This window comes from Cyprinus carpio, chromosome B2, assembly GCF_018340385.1.
Source record: "Cyprinus carpio isolate SPL01 chromosome B2, ASM1834038v1, whole genome shotgun sequence".
Lineage (NCBI taxonomy): Eukaryota > Metazoa > Chordata > Actinopteri > Cypriniformes > Cyprinidae > Cyprinus > Cyprinus carpio.
The window spans coordinates 23,500,860-23,519,881 of NC_056598.1; the positions used below are offsets into that span (position 1 = coordinate 23,500,860).

Consider the following 19,022-nt stretch of genomic DNA (forward strand, 5'->3'; position numbering starts at 1 on the left):
CAACTAATTGTTTGACAGCGCTAATGGGATTTTCATGTTTAATGCAGGTTGACTGTAAAGGTTTCCAGTTTTTATATATCATGAACCATGCTTGCCTCTGTTCTCGATGTCTTTTCTGATCATATCTCTCACTGTCCTGTCAAAATAACTGTCAAAAAGGGCAAAAATCCTTTATAATGTAAAAAAGAAAAGGAAAAAAATAAATTCCTATTTAGCATATTTCATGCATCTGGTCCTCACTCAGGAAGTTGCGATCTCTTTCTGTACGTGGTGCAGTTGAGTGGAATTCTAAATCAATTTCTGTTGCTGGAGATATTCATTTTCCTGAAAGAGGCGGTTACTCATGCGTTGCCGGGCTTGATAAATGATGTATTTGTTTTGAGTAATGAGTCGATTGCAGCAGCATAAAATCCATATATCTGCCATTATGCTATCTGACATGGAATGTTATTCCCTCTGTTAACATATTTTATTTGGTTTTTATTTGGTTGATTTGAGTATTTTATAATGCTTTAGTCTTGATTTTTTGTGGATATTTTGCATGTGGTTATGGTTTTTGAGTATGGTTTAAAATGTTTATTTTGATGTTGAAGCTTTTTTTGTATTTAACCCTCTTTGGGGTCTAAGAGACCGCATACTTTAAAAAGTCCTCCAAAAAGTCTCCATGAAAGATGCTGTATTGCTTGTTTGATATAAAATATGATTTTTTTTTTTGGCCCTAGCTGATCACATGCCTGGATATCTTTCTTGTGGGTTTTAAGTCAGAGGAACTCATTGGGGTCTCTGAGGCCAAAAAGGAAGCGAAGCAATCTCAAAAACAGAACACGAGGGTTAACACTGATGCAAATGTGTCTCTTTTTCTCTTTTTTCCATCTTTAGATATGCTGGCCATTGGGGACCCTAACCAGTCCACAATCCTTGCGGTGTCCATAGCCGGTGGCATTGTGCTCCTTATCTTCCTGGTGGCGTGTTTTGTAGTGAGTGGACGGTAAGAATAGGCTTCCTTTTAACAGCATCTGACCTTTGCTTCAGTCGTTCTAAACCATCTTGGAGGAAGGTGTACTGGTCCCGAGGGCTGATATTACAGAGCAAAATAAAACGCTTCTGTTCGTTAGATCTGAGAGCTGCTGTCAAATGGCGATTTTACAAGAAATTGAACTTTGAATTAGAAAATGAAATGTGGATTCTTCCATGCCGAAGCATTTAAAAGAACTAGAACAACCCAATACAGGCACTCGGTGAGGTGTGTCTTATAGGCTCCTAAAAATCTAGAAGAAAGTGTTCAAATTGAAGTCTGAGGAGACATTTTGCACAGCATCTTTGCTATTCATACAGTAGCTGAAGCAGAAAACACGGTGCAGTCAGTTGGATGAGAAGTACTGAGCCTATAAATTAATGCTGATAATAAATATACTCTGACTGAATTAAATAGTGGTTTCTTTCTCGAACAAAGCTAGCCTGAAGTCTCTAAAAACATTAGTATTGATCTGAGGTGATTGCCTATCATGCTGAGTGCCCTATTCAGTATTGACTAGAAAAGACCCATGTTAGCCTGCTGAGAGCATGTAGAAATGAACGTAATGGATTGATGTGCAACAAATAATTAATCTCCAACCACTCAACTATAAACCAAAACAATAAATATGTAAGATTGGAATACGCAAGACCAGAAAAAGTGGTGCAGTACAGTAATTCTCTGCAGGTTTTACTCAGCTTCATGCATTTCCAATTAGAGCTCAAGGTCCGGAGTGAAGGCTGGAAAAACAGAATGCATTGAGAGAACAGTCAGTGTTGATTGGTGCTCCTCAGATAACTGTAGAAGGGAAGACAACATAGAAAAGAAGGATGGTCAATTACTGAAGATGGCTAGTAGTCTCATGTTTTGAGCTCTAATATTTTTGAATTTGCAAAATGAAATTAAAAGACACATTTTCTGAAAAGATTTTGACAGTATGTTGTCGGACTGTCAGCACATCAAACTCTGTCAGAGATGTTGCATCTCTAAATTCCTCTCCCTTGAGGTGCTGTTAGAAATTCTGCGGCTTGAACAATACGTTTCAACAGTTACTGTCAGATTTCAAATGTTCTGCTTTTTGAGCAATGTTTGTGGCAATGCTCATCCTTATGGCCTTCATTTTTTTTATTATTATTTTATTTTTATTTTTTTGTGTAGACATTTGTTTTGTTCAATAGTTATTTAGTTAATAGTGTCAAGTTAAAACAGTTCAACTTTAATGAAAATAATGGGTTTAATTAGTCCTAATTAAACAGGGCTCACACAAGTCATTCAGACACAGTGAAATATGTTACAAAAGCTATACTGTAGACTTGCTAACATAATGCAGATATACAGTCTTTCCCACAAATTTGAGGCCCCCAAATGTATTTTTATTATTCCACCGTGTGCAGGTTTGCCAGAAGATTATTCCTTTGGCTACGGGCCTCAGGCGTAAGTCTCTACTGTAGCACAGCTGTCTGACATACTATAGAAAGATTTTGCAAACGGTATCGTTCTTCAGAGAAAAGTCAGTCCTCAATAACCCCTGCCGGCCAGCTATATGTCCTCATGCTGAACCGTTGGCTTACTTTCAAACATTGAGAATAGTTTCACTTCATGCAGCTCAGGATTTTAGGGCAAGAGATCGAAAAGCATAATCACCTTACTGCTCTTCACGTCTTGGTCTGCTAAAATCCCACTTGACCTGTTGAGTCCATTTTGTTTCCTCTGAAGTACCATGAGGTCGCTATAGCTGCCAAGTATATCCATCTTTTTTTATATAAGAATCACACCAGGGATGAAAGAGCTTACGAATGACAAGTGAATGAAAGAGTGAACAAATGAATGAAAGAACAAACGCATTAACAAGCAAACAATTGAATGAAGGAACGAGTGAATTAATAAACAAACAGTAGCAGAGTGGCTGGTTAGTCTTGCAGTTTTCAGCTTGTTTTACTTCATTATTTTCAGTCTTTATTCCCCACACTCCTCTTCTCTCGCGCCCTCCCTCCCTCTTTCTCTATTTTCTGTAGATAAAAACATGAGCAATATTTTGCTAAGGCTACAGCACCGTTAGCATATTTTTGTACTGTTGATTACTTCACCTGGCTCACAGAGATAATGCATAATTTAGAGATTTTAACATCAGCATTGCCTGCTCCACTGAGGCTGGGATCTGTGCTTTAATATTATCGTTTGAAATACATCTAATTAGTGTCATTCCCCTTGTTGAATGAAAATAGGCGAGCATGATTAGCATACCATAAAAATGCATTTTTGTAAATAGTCATACAGTCAAATTCTCAATAATAAAAACTGTAAGTGAACTGGCTAATAGAAATAAAGTTTTAGTTGGAGCCATTAGCCCACAAGCTATCCCTTTCTCTTCTTTCCATTCCCTGTGATCGCTTTAGTTTTTATGTGAATAAAATAACAGCTGAGATCAAAATAAGTAAATAAATAAATAATGCTATTTTAATTTGCTTGTTCAGTGCACCAGGGACTTACATTGGCTGACAGAATATAGAATATTTATGGTCTTGTATATGGACAACAGGAGAAACTGGCATGTGTTACAGCAGGCAGATGGTGTTCAGTCATCAAATTCGGACTATTATTTCTTTTTAAAAGTCTGTTTCCCTAAAAAGCAATTAAAACACGGCAGGTGGGTGCTAACGGCTGGGAATCTCCTGCAAGTTTAGGTGTCCGACTTCTCAAACATCACTGCTGCTCTCATCATTGCCAGACAATTATTTTTGTTTTTAACTTATGAGAAAGTTGGAAAACCTATTTTACTCCCACGTCTAACTCCCTCTATCCTTTAGGATAATCTCTTTTAAGCCGTATCCTCAGTGGAGCGCCTAATTATTTGGCGTGCGCGCTACACATGCCAATATTTGTCTTTTAATTACATTTTTTTTATATTTTCTGCTGCACGCAAATCAAGCAAGCACATTCTTTTTGAATGATTATCAATAGCTACTGTGTTTTTTTTTTTTTAATATTTAATAAATTATTCATACGAATTGCAGTGTTATGCATCTCAAAGATGATTTTCCCTCATTTAAATAGTTAGTAATAGTTTAGCCAATAATGACAGTTTCCTGAAAATGTACTTACCCTCAGGCCATCCAAGATGTTTGTTTCTTCATTAGAGCTGATTTAGAAAAGAAAATCACTTGCTCACCAATGTATCCTCTGCAGTGAATGGGTGCCGTCAAAATGAGAGTCTGATAAAAACATCACAACAATCCACATGACTCCACTCTATCAATTAACATCTTGTGAAGTGAAAAACCGTGTGTTTGTAAGAAACTTATGCATTAACTTGAAACTGTCAAATTAAATTGTACTTTTAAAAATGTTTAAAATCATAGTGAATTGTCAATAGCCTATATATGTTCTGTATAGTAGGTCGTATCATGGGAGCGCTATGTTAAGATCACATGACCAGCTACATGTTGCGTATTACTCTTATTATATAAATATTTTGTATACATATTATATGCATGATTTATTTCAGTAGTTCCTGATTTTTGGACACTTTTGGAATAAATTCATTAAGATCGACTGCAAATAATGCATTTCTACAATTGCATGAGTAACTGTAAACATTGAAAAGTATTTGCATGAACTTATTTCCAGGCATGTCTAATTAAATGTGCATGCTTGCTCTCGAGAAAACAAATTGGGATTTTAATTTCTAGAGCTGCCATATTGTGCATCATGATTTTTCCCATTCATTTGTTCCCTCCCTGGTACACCTCTATAAGTGTATACTGTGCTTTTAAACCCCTCTACTGCCTTTTTCAGATATAGTCTGTCATGATGGTGGAAATAATTTGAGATTCTACAAGAGATCATTCACTTATCTCCTTGATGATGCTAGTATGGCACAGATGGATCTGTCTCTGTAATGAAAGATGAAGTGCACAGGAAGATTTTCAAGCCGATCTAATCAGACAGAAGCAGCAGCTCTTTGTCAATGGGATGTTATCTTCGAAGCATCTGCTACAGGCCTTGGGTTATTCTTAAAACTTAATGATGACAGGAAAGTGTGCTTCATACGCTCACTCACTCTCATGCGAGTAGAACGTTTCTTCTGAAGCTGAGAACACTTCATGCTCTCCAACATGTTTTTGATAATTTTCATCCTCCCATTATCTGTCCAACAGGTTATGGCGCTGCAATGTTCGTAATGGATTTCTGCATAAAATGTTCAGTTTTACCTCAAGTGTGCCTGTGTGTGCTAACATCGAAGTGATATCTTTGATTGGCCAAATGGCACCAATTTAACAATTTAACGTTTGGCTCTTAGTTTTTCTGCCCTGGTATAAATGCATCTGTGCTGCTAGCAGACTCACCAAAGCGCCTTCCCTCGCCTGAAATTGTAGCACAACAGACATAATAATGTTTTAGAGCCAAAACTGCTTATAAACTGAAGAGCTGTCCCATTATAAAAGCTGGAATGGTGAACACAAAGCTTCATAGGAGCTTGGTTTCCAAGTCTAAAGCCAGCGGGCCCTTCTCAGTGCATTCTCATTTACACACTCATGTGCAAACACATTCACACACATGCTTCTCACGTTTATCCAGAGGTGTAATGGTTCTCCCATCCTCTTAACGTGATGGACTGGCCTCTCACCACAATATACTCGCTGTGTGTAAAATCGCTCTTTGGCAGCAGGGCTGCTGCTATAATTGTTTCTATAGGATGGACGGCACTATAGCTCAGTTCATTTTGAGCGCTGCGATTTGAGTAGCGACTGAAATATCGCACAGTCAGCATAAAAGAGAAGTAAACACTGAGATAATGAAAGCAAAGCAAGCTGCCGCCTGTCAAGCACAATTATACTGGAAGGGAATCTTAAACCTCTTGCTAGGAAAGAGGTGACAGGCTTGTTTGTGTGGTTCGAGCTTTAAGTCTTCAGGGAGGGAGTGTAAATTTCCATGTGCTGTAGTACTTTCCTCAGAAAACTTTGCTCAGAACAACAAAAGAAAGTTAGATATAGGTTATGGCATTGGAAATATGATTGGTTTTCTGAGATGATAATAATAATAATAATAATAATAATAATAATAATAATAATAATAATAATAATACTGTTATTGTTATAAAATAGCAGTATTATTATGCTTTATGAAAATGTAATATTATTTTTAATAATAATAATTCTATAATAATTGTTTTATTATAAAAATAGCATTATTATTACTATGATTTATGAAATATTTCATATTATTATTAATTATACAATAATATATTTATATAAATATAAATATAGTCTTTTAAAAATATTAGTAGTAGTATTAGTATTATTATGCGTTATGAAAATGTTATATTACTATTTTATTACATTAATATAATATAACATTAATGCTGTTGTTATATAGTTTTATATAGTGCTTTTGTTAATATTTTTCTTAAATTTGGCATTAGAAATTTAATAATAATAATAATAGCATTTAATTTTTTGAATGATAATTTTAAAGATTGCTTTCATAATTAACTGAACAAATAACCTTTCACGATTTGTATCCTTAGTATTTATTATCTCTAATTAAAAGTCAACCGAAATGAACCTGCTATCATGCTTAGTCTAATTTACAGTCGTTTTTCGCCAAAACAAAGGCATGCACTTTGTCTTTTCATTTTCTTTGGGCCGCTTAGCAAATGAGAGTTTTATTACATGCATGGCCCCTGCATAGATTAGGCGACACTAGTCATCATGTCAGAGGTCAGACTCCTTAATTAATTGGAATCTGACTGCTGTACTGAATCAAACTAATAAAAAGCGGCTCTCAGAAATAGGATCATTATCACCTCAATTTTCTCTCCTGCATTCTCAATTACTGTAATGAATCGTTAACAAATTAGATGTTTCTCCACACCTATCAGAAACACGTCCTGGAATTTAGCACATATCTCAATTTAATCTCTTCAGTTCACTAATAATGACTTTAGCTGGAGTAAATCTTTTTTTAAAATAGCAAGCACAGGCCTTGGAGGTCTGCCAGGTCTCCTCCAACAGAGAAAGGAGCCAAGAGAAAGTAGCTTAAAGAAATGAGGGATCAAGAGACGAGGGACGAGCATTTTGTTTCGCATTCATTCTGGCTATCTGTTATTGCTTGATAATGTAATGACCGTACGGTGCAGCGATGACGGCTCCTGTGAGCTGGAGCCGTGGGTGTCGCTGATTGCCATTAATCTGAAGAGCCACTCCGCGTGATGAAAGCGTTAGGGGGGCATTTCTCTGTCCGTCTCCATCCTATTAGCACTGTGGCAAACACACCGAATGATTAGAAATCGTCTGATCTTTGAAAAAAGCCTGTCGTTTATGCTAATCAACCCTGCTGACAGCCACTGCGGGCCAAAACATTCCCTCACCAAAAATACGGAGCACTGGAGAGCATCTCTGTGCATCCCTTTCAGCTTTATTGTCCATTTTTCGAGACTAATCTTGTATGGACACTGTGTAGTGTTGTTGTAACTTCTCTTTTGATCTACATTGTGTGCGGTTTAGATGTTCTGAAGCCCAGAAAAAAATCCTATTCCTGTTTCTCTCGCTCTCTCTTTATTGGCATGACAGTATATGAACAAAGGGTTCAGAACAAAGTGCTGTCATTTGTTCAATTTCTTCATTACCGAATGTTGACGAGATCATTCGCGTAATTTTCTTTTTTTGTTCCTCAGTAATAGAGGCCTCTCAAAAGCATTTACTTTGATTCTGACTTCAAACACGGACACTGCTGTCTAATCTGAATTATACCAAAAGTGCTTCGCTTTAGATGTTAACAACGTATAAACGTTGTTATAAACTTTTTATGCAACAATCTTCAAAATGACAGTTCTTCAGTGTTTATTGCAGTACCTTAGGTTCAACTCTTTTTATCAAGCATTATTTTTCATTGTACATTTGAGTTATATGGACTGTAGAGATCTTTAGAGATTAAACAATGTAACTGATGTGAGATTCTAGGTTCTTTAGATCAGCATGCCGTAGTCACCCAAAACATTAAATTCTCTTATCATTTACTCACCCTTATGTTGTTCCAAACGTTTTTTTTGGTCCATACATTGAAAGTCAATGGGGTCCAGTGTTGCTTTGGACCCCACTGACTGTAATTGTCTGGGCAAAAACAGCTGAAACATTCTTCAAAAAAATCATCTTTTGTGTTTTGCACAAGTCAGTCATATGGGTTTGGAATGACATGATTTTTATTTTTTTGGTGGACTATCTCTTTAAGAAACCCAGAAACCATCTAAAGAATCTATAATGTCACATCAAGGACTATTTCAATTTCTAAATATCTATATATAGCCCCTAAAACTGCAATGCAATGAAAAATTAAGCTTCATTAGACAAGTTGAACCTAAGATGCCGCATAGAACCATTAAAAAAATTAATAAAATCTTTATTTTGAAGTTACACTTATACATTGTTAATATCTGATGTCATCTGAAACATTTTCTTTCAGAAATCATGAAAATATATATATATATATATTTTTTTTTTTACATTTTTAACTATTTTAAGCACCAGAACTTTATATTTCTAAATACTTTAAAAATAAAGATTCTTCATTGGCATCTATGGTTTAATGGTTATTTTTTGACATGCATTGTTCCTTTCCATTCCACAAAATGTTCTTTATAGTGGAAAAAGGTTTTTAAGATTTTTTGAAAGAACCAAAAATGGTTCTTCTATGGCATTAATGTGAGAATTCCCTTTTATTTAAGAGAATAAAAAGTCCTTTGTTGAACTTTGAAAAGTTCTTCATCAGGCTGTGAAATTTTTAGTTTAGTTTGTAAGAGTGCTCAGCAGGTATTTTTAAACAGAATCATTTTTTTTTAGAATTCCAGCATAAGCTGCGTGATTTGGCTTGTTGGCTTGTTGCAGACCTGAGAAGGTCACTTTGTCTCCTACGCTTCTTTAGTCCTCCCATTAATAAAAAGTAAAATCCACATATCAGCTTGACCATAGCTGTTTTGTGTCGTCAGCATGGGCGGTTATCTCAAGGTCACATGCTTATTGTCAAATGAAAGGCTAAGGTTGGTCACCTCCCGTTTTAATGCTGTGAAAAACACAAGGTAATCAAACAAGCAATTAAGCATTATGGGAGGAAATAACTTCATGCTGTGCCCTTTGCAGGCTCCTCTCAGGTTTTACAGCTCTTCCCCAGCCCAGACGTGCGCCAAACAGGAAATCAACATTTAAGACCGCCTGCCATTCATCACTCTGAGATGAGGAGAATGTTTAAAAGGTGGAACGGAGCAGTAGAGAAGGTCAGCGTGGAGGTCAGATGTGTGTATTTTGCAGAAGCCTATGATGAACACCCATGCTGGTTTGAATAAAAATCATGGTCAAAAAGGAAGTTTTAATTTTACGTTTATTATAAACTGACTGGTATTTCAAAGGGTCATCGCTTTGACCAAACAGTCACTGATTACTCTTTAGCAAAAGGCTTACTTGATGCTGACTCCCTTCCTCCTGTTTCTACGGCGGTCCACTTTGTGTTTGTAAAATGAGATGCCGGGTGAATTAAACCAGATGAGGTGATCGTAATTCAACACACTGCTGGAGCGCGAGGGTAAGGGCAGCGGCAGCCATGGGAATATCTGAACCATTTTTTTCACCTAATTGCGAGTCAGTTAGAAACAGTTGGCAAGGACATGTGGCTAGGGAGGCTTTAATGGAGATGAATGGAATGCCAGGAGGATAGAGGAGAACCCTGACCCGTCCTCCTATTTCTGTAGTCCTGCTTGTCTTGATCGACTGATCTGAATATCGAGAAAGCCTGCTTGTCATATAAAATATTTCTCATTATACAGCATGTTTGTCGTCATTTGTCCAAAGTTCGAATTTCGAGAAGGTTCAGTCAAGGTTGAGAAGTTCCTTTGTGTCTTTCCAGCCTTTGAACTTCCATTAGATTCACATTTCAATTTGGTTTCAAAGCCTCCCTTTACATCCATATTTACTCAGTTTAAAGGTATCAAACTTTCTTCTAAAGGAGTCTCGGTGTAAAAAAAACCATCCATCTGTGCTCACGCAGAGTAGAAAGTTCCCTTCTGTTTGATCACACCGCCGTCTTTGTCTGGCCAGCTTTCTTGATCCTAAAGAAATTCTGTTTTGGGAGAGCCGTTTTTCACACCAGGCACCTCGCAGAGATGGGGGAATCAAAAAGCGCCTTAGTCAGCTCGGTGTTCAGGGCAGAGGCTGATGGGAATGGGCTCTACAGCTCTAGGGTTCCTGTTACAGCAGATCACTTTCTCCCCAAGTCTCATTTCAATAGTGTTAGTATGCTGCAGCCCAACTGAGCGCTCCGAGCAGAAAGCACACTGTCAGCACAATCGTCAGCTCTGCTCCGACTCAAACCCTCAAAGAGTGTCAAGATGTAGATGTGAAAATATAGCGAGAGGAGAAACGATTGTGATGGAAGTTCCAAAGAGTTAAAGGTCAGATAAGAGAAAAGGAAAGGATAAAAATAACTGAAACACTGTGCGACATGCATAAAATTACTGCTTGCATTTTTATTAATACATTTATTTAATTGCATTTTTGTATAATTTTTTACATGTGTATTTCTGCTCAAAAGTTGCTAAGGCTGAAATATTATTGTGAAATATTATTGCAGTATCTTTTTCAATTTTAATGCATTTTAAAGTGTAATTTATTCCTTTTTTCTGGCAAAGCTGAGTAAATTTTTAACAGCATTTACTCCAGTTTTAGTGTAACACAGTCTTTCAGAAATCATTTTAATATGCTGATTTGGTGCTCAATAATCATTTATTAGCAATGTAGAAAAAGTTTGTGCTGCGTAATATTTTTGTGAAAACCATTATACATATTTTTCAGGATTCTCTCATGATTAAAAACTTCAAAATAACTTTTTTTTTTTTCTGATACATTCTAAATGTCTATTATTGTCACCTTTGATCAATTTAATGCATCTTTGGTGAATAGAAGTATTAATATCATTACAAAAAAATCAACTGACCCCAAAACCCCCAAATTTGACTATACTAATAAAGCTATTTGAATCTAAATAAGAGTAAAAGTTATAGAATAAGACAAATAGTGATGTTTTCATACGAATCGTACATTATATTCCAAGTTGTCTGAAGCAATGCGATAGCTTTATGGAAAATAAAACATAAAAATAAGTGAACAAATCATTCAGATGGTTCTGTGAACAATCAGTTCATTGGAAATATTAAACTCAAAATGATTAGTAGATGGATCAGATATCCTTACTTCTAATATGAAATATCATGAACGTCAGTGAGAACTATGTTGGATGTCAAGATTTTGACAATTTCAATTTCTGTCTGTTAATCACACAAAGCTATTGAATGGCTTTAGATGACTGATTTGAATGGTCTGCTTTTATTATACTTTTATGATGCATTTTGGCAAAAGAGTGGCCAGGATATTGTTTAAACATTAAAATCATGGAAGACAGAAAGTCATACAGAATGAGATGAAGGTGAATAAATGATGACAGAATTAGCATTTTAAGGTGAACTATTCGTTATAGAAGCCACAGTATATGATCTGCAGGACAGAAAGCTGGAAGCCGTCATGAAGAAGAACGGCGCTCATGTGACAGCATATTAGACCGGGAGGGTAAATTGAAATGTAAATTGAGTGTGCGATTCAGAGAATGAGGAAATATGAAGCTGAAATGTGCTAGACCTTCACGTAGAGTGGGAACAGCTTTTTTTCTCCCGTCAGCAAAGTACAATAGCAGACCCTGGTGTACCGAACATCTCATATCTGTCTGCTCTGTGTGGCAGAATGTTCTGGAGAAAGAGAACAAGAGTGCATTAGGCAGCACAAAGTGATTTGTCCTCATGGTGTTCAGGCCATACTGAAAGAGTAGAGGCCTTGCTCAACAAAAGCAAAGAGCGCTCGCTCATTTATTGGAGGAACACTGGAAGATTGGTGTCGTCCATCAGGGTGATGCTCGCTGCTTTGTTCTTCAAGGAGAGACATTTTGTCAATATAAGATGCATTTTTTCTCATTAGATTTCTGAGAGGCCTGTCAGCCATACAGACATACAGTGCACTGTAAAAAAAAAAATCGTAAAATAACGGTAAAAAGTCTGGCAGCAAAGTTGCCAACCACTTACCGTCAAATTACAGTAAACAACCTTAAATTATTTTACAGAAAAGATTTGTTTTTTGAAAACGGATATTTACCGTAAACATTTTCTGTATTTTTACAGTCAAACTGCTGTAGAAAGAAAAAAAAAATCTCATAAAAAAATCTCGGTTGAATGTTAAACGAATGTATAAATCTGTATAAAAAAACTTAAAAATATTGCAGAAATACCTTAAAATTACATAATTTAAAACAAAGACTTCTGCATTAATACAGTATTATTTGATATATTTTTAAGATAATCCAATCCTTCTACAAGAACTCCTCGTCAAAGTAAAGACTTTTCTATGTAAAACACATAGAAAATGTTGTATAATTACCTTCAGATACCTTAATTTAAAGCCCAATACCAGTATATTGATCGATTTAAACTTTTATTTTATGTCATTATTCAATCTAGTTACAGTAAATTCCTGTTAAATATTGGTTTTATCCTGTACAAAAAAACCAAGATCTTGTGATATTAAGTTTCGTAAACATATTTTTAACTGTTATTGCTTTATATAAACATTATTTGACGGTAATAACAAGCAACTCTCCAATATTTCTACATATTTTTACCATTTAAATACGGGGGTTTACTTTATATAAACATTATTTGACAGTAATTACAAGTAACTCTCCAATATTTCTAAATACTATTACCATTTAAATACGGTAGTTTACTTTATATAAACATTATTTGACAGTAATTACAAGTAACTCTCCAATATTTCTAAATACTATTACCATTTAAATACGGTAGTTTACTTTATATAAAACATTATTTGACAGTAATTACAAGTAACTCTCCAATATTTCTAAATACTATTACCATTTAAATACGGGGGTTTACTTTATATAAATATTATTTGACAGTAATAACAAGCAACTCTCCAATATTTCTACACACTTTAACCATTTACGTACAGGGGATTACCTTATATAAACATTATTTGTAGTAATTACAAGCAACCCTCCAATATTTTCTACATATTTGTACCTTTAATGTATGGGGCTTTACCTTATTAAAAACATTTTTATTATGGTAATTATAAGCAACTTCCCAATATATCTATATATCTACATACGTTATCATTAATATATGGGGGGTTTACCTTATATAACCAATACTTGACAGTAATTACAAACACATCTCCAATAACTTTACATGCTTTTACCCATTAATGTACAAGGGTTTACTTTAAACAACATATTATAGTGATTAAAGCAAACTATCCAATAAAATCTATATACTTTTACCATCAATGTATGAGGTATACTTTATATAAACATTGCTTTTTAATAATTAAAATCAACTTTCCAATATATCAACATGACATTTACTCAATGTATGGGTTCACTTTATATAAACATTAATGGACAGTAATTACAAGCAATTCTCCAATATATGTAAAAATACACATGTTTATTTTATGTAAACAATATTTTATAGCAATTACAAGCAACTGTCCAATATATGTACATACTTTTTCCATTACGGCATGGGGTTTACTTTATATAACCACTGTTTCACAGTAATAATAACCAACTCCGATATATACAGACCTTCCTTATAAGTGCATGGGACTAACAACTTAATATAAACATTATTTGACAGCATATAATATTTCACTGATGAGTTTATCACAGACTTGGGCATGTGCACCATGCACTTTTGGACTAAAACAGATACATCAAATCAATGTTTTCTCTGCACCAATTTTTTAGGTGTGAAAAGGTGAAAGGGTTTTCATTTATACAAAAAAAAATAATAATAACTCTTTGGGCAAAAAAAAAAAAAACACTTCGTTAGGTTAGCAAATGCTAATCTTTGGGCAATAATCTTAGCTAGGCTAAGCTTTACGTTTTACGCACCTAATCGCACTTAATCTTAACAGTAGCTCTATTTATTAATCGATGACTTTAGTTGTCAAGGCACAAATGCCTCTCTCTGAGGACTTTAAAGTTTTCTAAGTCTAAGTCTAAGGTAAACAAGCCATTGTTCAATTTGTCTTTTATTGATATTTTTTGCTAAGTTACTATGTCCCTTATCTTTCTGGTTTTTTGTATATTATAGAGAATCCAGATACAGCAGGACAGGATGATTTGTGAAAACAGGAAGAAAGTGTGGTCAATATGTCAGTTTCATGATTACCAATGTAAATAATTTGTTAATATGTTAATTTGTTAATATGTAAAATGTTAATAATTGCATACATTCGGTTCGCTTATATGTTCCCAAGCATTAAAAAGGTACATATATGTACATATATGTACCTTTTCCTTTAAAGGTTAAGGTACAATATCAAGAGCCAGCCCTGATTGGCTGCTTGATTTTCAAATTAAAAGAACGTCCAGTTGGCGGTCTTTCTTTCGGTGGAGACGAAGTCATAGCACGTAACAGGGCAGTAAAATCAGCAGTGTAATATTTGCAGTGTTAAAAGTTATTAATTCCCAAAGATTTGAATTAACAATCCACAGTGTTAAACAGTACTCGTGTTCAGTGTTGTTATATGGTGTAAATAAAAGACCCGCCGAATTGTCTGGACTCCGCCCTTCAGTGACTGCTGCCTCGCGAAGCGACAACGCCATCTTTTCTTCGAGCGACCGAGACGGTAAGCTGGACTGCTTTTCTCTTGATAAAAGTACACTGGAAAAACATTTTTTGGTTGATGATTTAACTCGAAATATGATTTGGTGGTGAACACATTTAGGAAATTACTAACCGCGAGTGTTTTGTCAGGTTCAGTGTTAAGTTCGTTCGTTAACTTTATGTTTATAAACGTTATATGCTTTACGCTTCTTTTATTTTAGTTGGTCGTCCTCTCGCCTCTGTTCCCTCCTCGGCCTGGGGTTACTGCTAATCTGGCGCTGAAGACTGAAGCTGCTAACGTTATATTCGGTAGGGTTTTCTACTAAAATGAGAGAATTCATCTCAATGGGTAAATGCATTTGTTTTTGAAAGCATTGAGTGCGGCATTTCGCTGTTTTCCATGCTTTTTGAAACGGTAAATAGTGTGAGTGTTAAACATTACGCGCTAACATCTTTTTTTGTGACGCACAACACCGTGTAGAAGTGTCCGTCTACTCGCTGCAGATGTGCAGTCTTTCTGCAGACAGAGCTGGCTATAACGAGGAACATTTTCCAAAAATTTTGATTGACGTTATCTAATGCAAAAGTCTGAAATTAGAGCACGTTTAAAAACTTCTATTTCGCTACTGTCTTGCGTTGCTTGTTCTCAGAGCTGAATATCATGTCTATCGTGTCGTCATATCTGCGTCAAACAGACACAAACGCGCTTCCGTGAAGTGTTTCTTATGATGAGTAACGTTTCGTTTATGCAAGTATCGTGAAAGTACGCAGCCCCGCACGTCACTTGTAGGAGAAAAACATACAATCCGTCCCGTCAGTTTGTAAACCGTACTCACGAATTCTTAAACTGTTCCCTCGGTTTAACAAAAAGTGTCGGTTTATAAACTGACGGGACGGATTGTATGGTTTTCTCCTACAGGTGACGTGCGGGGCTGCGTATGAATGCGAGTTAAAGGTAGGTGAAACTGTAAATCTTCAGTTGTGTTTCAAAGATAACAAAAGTCTTGGCTGAGTAAACTGATGAACTTTTCCTTTTTTAACGAATCCTGTAATAAAAGTATATGGCCATATGTGTCACCCGAGATGCTTGCTAATGTCAGGTTGTGAACAGAGCCACTGTGTGACTACACAATCAACTTAGCATAATGGTTCCTGAGAGAGATGTTGTCATTAATTGTTTTTCTTTTCTTTTTTTTCAAGAAGCCTCAGAAGACCTTCAAGGATCCAGTTGACCTCTGAATCAGCTGTTAAGAAGTATGAAACAGATTGTCTAAGTTTAGGCTATATTTCAGAATAAGAATATCTATATTCATGTCGTATCTATATTCTGTGTTCATGCATTTTTTGCTAAATTTGTCATATCTGTTATTTAGAATGGGAAAGTTATATTGCTTCAATTGGTCTCCTACTTCATTTGATTCCACCTTCATTACAAGGCTGCAAGGGATCTGGAAAAATGTCATCCTGTCAAGCTGAAAAACATCTTCAAAAGGTACATTTGGACATTTCTGTCAATACCTATTGTCTGCCTAAAAATATTGCCAAATGGGTTGTATATGAAAAACACATTTAATATTAAAAAAAAAAACAGTTGGAGAGCTGACCTTGAGTGTTACTTTTGTCTTTTATCTGCAGGCACTAACAAGAACAGCTTGATTGCAGAGAAGAGACCACATAGCCCATACACGCTCACTGATGGGACGATGAGGAACATCATTCATGGATGCTACACAACTCAAATCTACACGTCATATTTGTTCATGTCTAGGTAAATTTGATGATTTTTGTGTTTTATTAATTACTTTGTTTCTGTGCAACACTTAATGAACAACAAATGTTAATTAATATTTAAACTTTTGGTATATGGTTTTAAAGTTGCCACTTTGCCCATTTGTTCAATAAATGTTGAAATGTATACATCTGTCTGAAGACTTTCCTGATTTTATGTCTATCCTTTTACATTAACTTTATTTTTATCATAATTAACATTATTTTTTTTTGTTTGCACTGAAAAGAGGACATTATTAATTACGCTTAAAACAACAGCAGAGGTGTTAAAATACCCCATAGTGTAAAATTTGAACAGCAATAGCATGTGTAACACTTTACACTTGGAGTGTAATTTTTCTAGACATGGTTTAAAATGAAATGTTAAAATGTGAAAATGAAAAGGATTTAATTAAATTCTGATTTTAATTCAGTGTGTTTTATATTTATATATATATATATATATATATATTGATTTTAATTCAGTGATATATATATATATATATATAATATACCTTTAGAAATAACTGCAAATTACAAGCTAAATACAAAACTTAGTTCTAGAATTTGCATTCAGAGATAGTTTGACAGCAATTCCAACACAGCACATATGAGACCAAATTGAAAAAGCTGAAATGAACCTATGTATACACTGCAGAACAAATATTCCTCTGAAGAGTGTCTGACATGTATGTCTTGGATCGTTAATTTCAATTACTATCAAAAATGCTTTTGGAAAAATATACTTCATACATTAATTGGCAGAAGTCTCTAGATATATTGGATACATTGGTTTATAGTAAATAAAAGAAACTATGTAAACTCCATACAGTAATAGGAAAAGTATGTAGATATATCGGATAGCTGCTTTAAATTAAAACAAAGTTTATATAAAGTGAACTATGAATTATTGGGAAAAGTTTGTAGATATATTGGATAGTTGCTTTTTAGTATTATAAAACAAAGTTTATATAAGTGAACTCCATAAATTAATGGGAAAGGTATGTAAATGTATTGGATAATTGCTTTTAATTACTATAAACATTTTTTTTATATAAAGTGAACTCCATGAATTTATGGAAACAGTATGTAGATATATTGGATAGTTGCTTTTAAGTATTATAAAACAATGTTTATATAAAGTAACCCTATACATTAATGGGAGAAGAATGTATATAAATTGGATAGTTGCATTTAATTACTATAAAAGTGAGTTTATTCAAAATAAACCCCATACATTAATAGAGAAAGTCTGTAAATATATTGGATAGTTGCTTTTAATTACTATAAAAGTATGTTTATTCAAAGTAAACCCCATACATTAATGGGGAAAGTATGTAGATATATTGGATAAATGCTTGTAATTACTGTCAAATATTGTTTATATAAAGTAATGACTATAAAAAAAATATGGCTTTGCAAGCTATTATAATGTGATCTTATTTTTTCTACAGTTCAAAAACTAAATTTAACAGGAATTTAATATTAATATATTTGATAATCCCATAAAATAAAAACCTAAAGCTTTTAATATACGGTATTTTAAGTAATGTTATGTAATTTTTTGTGTGTTTTACATCTAAAAATCTGTATTTTGACAGGGAATTCTTGTGGATGGTAATTGATAATGTTACGAATTTACCAAAGAATACTGTGTAAAAACAGAAGACTTTAATTAATTGTATAATTTTAAGGTATTTCTATAATAATCTCCAGTTTATATGCAGATTTATTCATTTGTTTAACATTCTACAGACATTTTTTAATGAGATTTTCTTTTCATTCTTTAGCAGTGGAACGGTAAAAATACAGAAAATGTTTACAGTAAATATCTGTATTTAAAAAACAGAATTATTCCGTAGAATAACTTAAGGTTTTTTACTGTAATTTGACGGTAAGTGTTTGGCAACTTTGCTGCCAGACTTTTTACCGTTTTTTTACGATTGTTTTTTTTACATGAATTTACCTTAAATTTAAGGTTTCACAGTAAAAAAACACATAGTTGTCTTAATTTTAAATATGTGAATTGTCTTGTCTTTTTACATAGAATTTAATGTAATTTAACATTCAAGCCAATTAAACAAAAGAATAATCCTGTAAAAAAGCCTATAATTTCTCATTATATGAATTTACACATTATTACTTTTATTTTATGGTTAATGTTTTTAATAAAAGTTTTTTTCTGTATTTTCATGACATTTACACGTAATGTTAAAAAAACTGAAAATATCTGTAAAATAATACAGTATATTTCTGTGAAAAAACTTTTTTTTTACAGTGTGAGAACAGCTTCATAAGATTTTTGGTCCTCAATATCCGCATACACACTTTATGTCATGGAAATGTTTACTCGTTATTGACATGCGGCACAGAATGTGCACATTCTCATTTCAAAAGAGAAACTGATTGTAGAAATGGTTGCATTGTCCAAACTATAGGAAGAATCCTATTATTTTAACTTGACAAGTTTTTTTTTTCTCTCTCTCTCTCTTTGATATAGTATTATTTTGATTCCTT

General features: G+C 34.2%; 1 protein-coding gene and 1 long non-coding RNA gene across 3 annotated transcripts in view; both read left to right on the forward strand.

Annotated features, from left to right (window-relative positions):
- LOC109068233 (ephrin type-A receptor 3-like) overlaps nucleotides 1-19,022 on the forward strand; it is a 115,534-nt gene that overhangs the window by 69,338 nt on the left and 27,174 nt on the right. For both annotated transcript variants that reach the window (XM_042718730.1, XM_042718731.1), the window contains exon 8: nucleotides 880-988. In XM_042718730.1, coding sequence (XP_042574664.1) covers nucleotides 880-988 — 109 coding nt within the window. The remainder of the gene's footprint in view (nucleotides 1-879; nucleotides 989-19,022) is intronic.
- LOC109102197 lies at nucleotides 14,213-16,225 on the forward strand. Its single transcript, XR_006154050.1, has 4 exons — nucleotides 14,213-14,760; nucleotides 14,960-15,047; nucleotides 15,939-15,992; nucleotides 16,112-16,225. It is a non-coding gene; the product is annotated as an uncharacterized LOC109102197 (long non-coding RNA).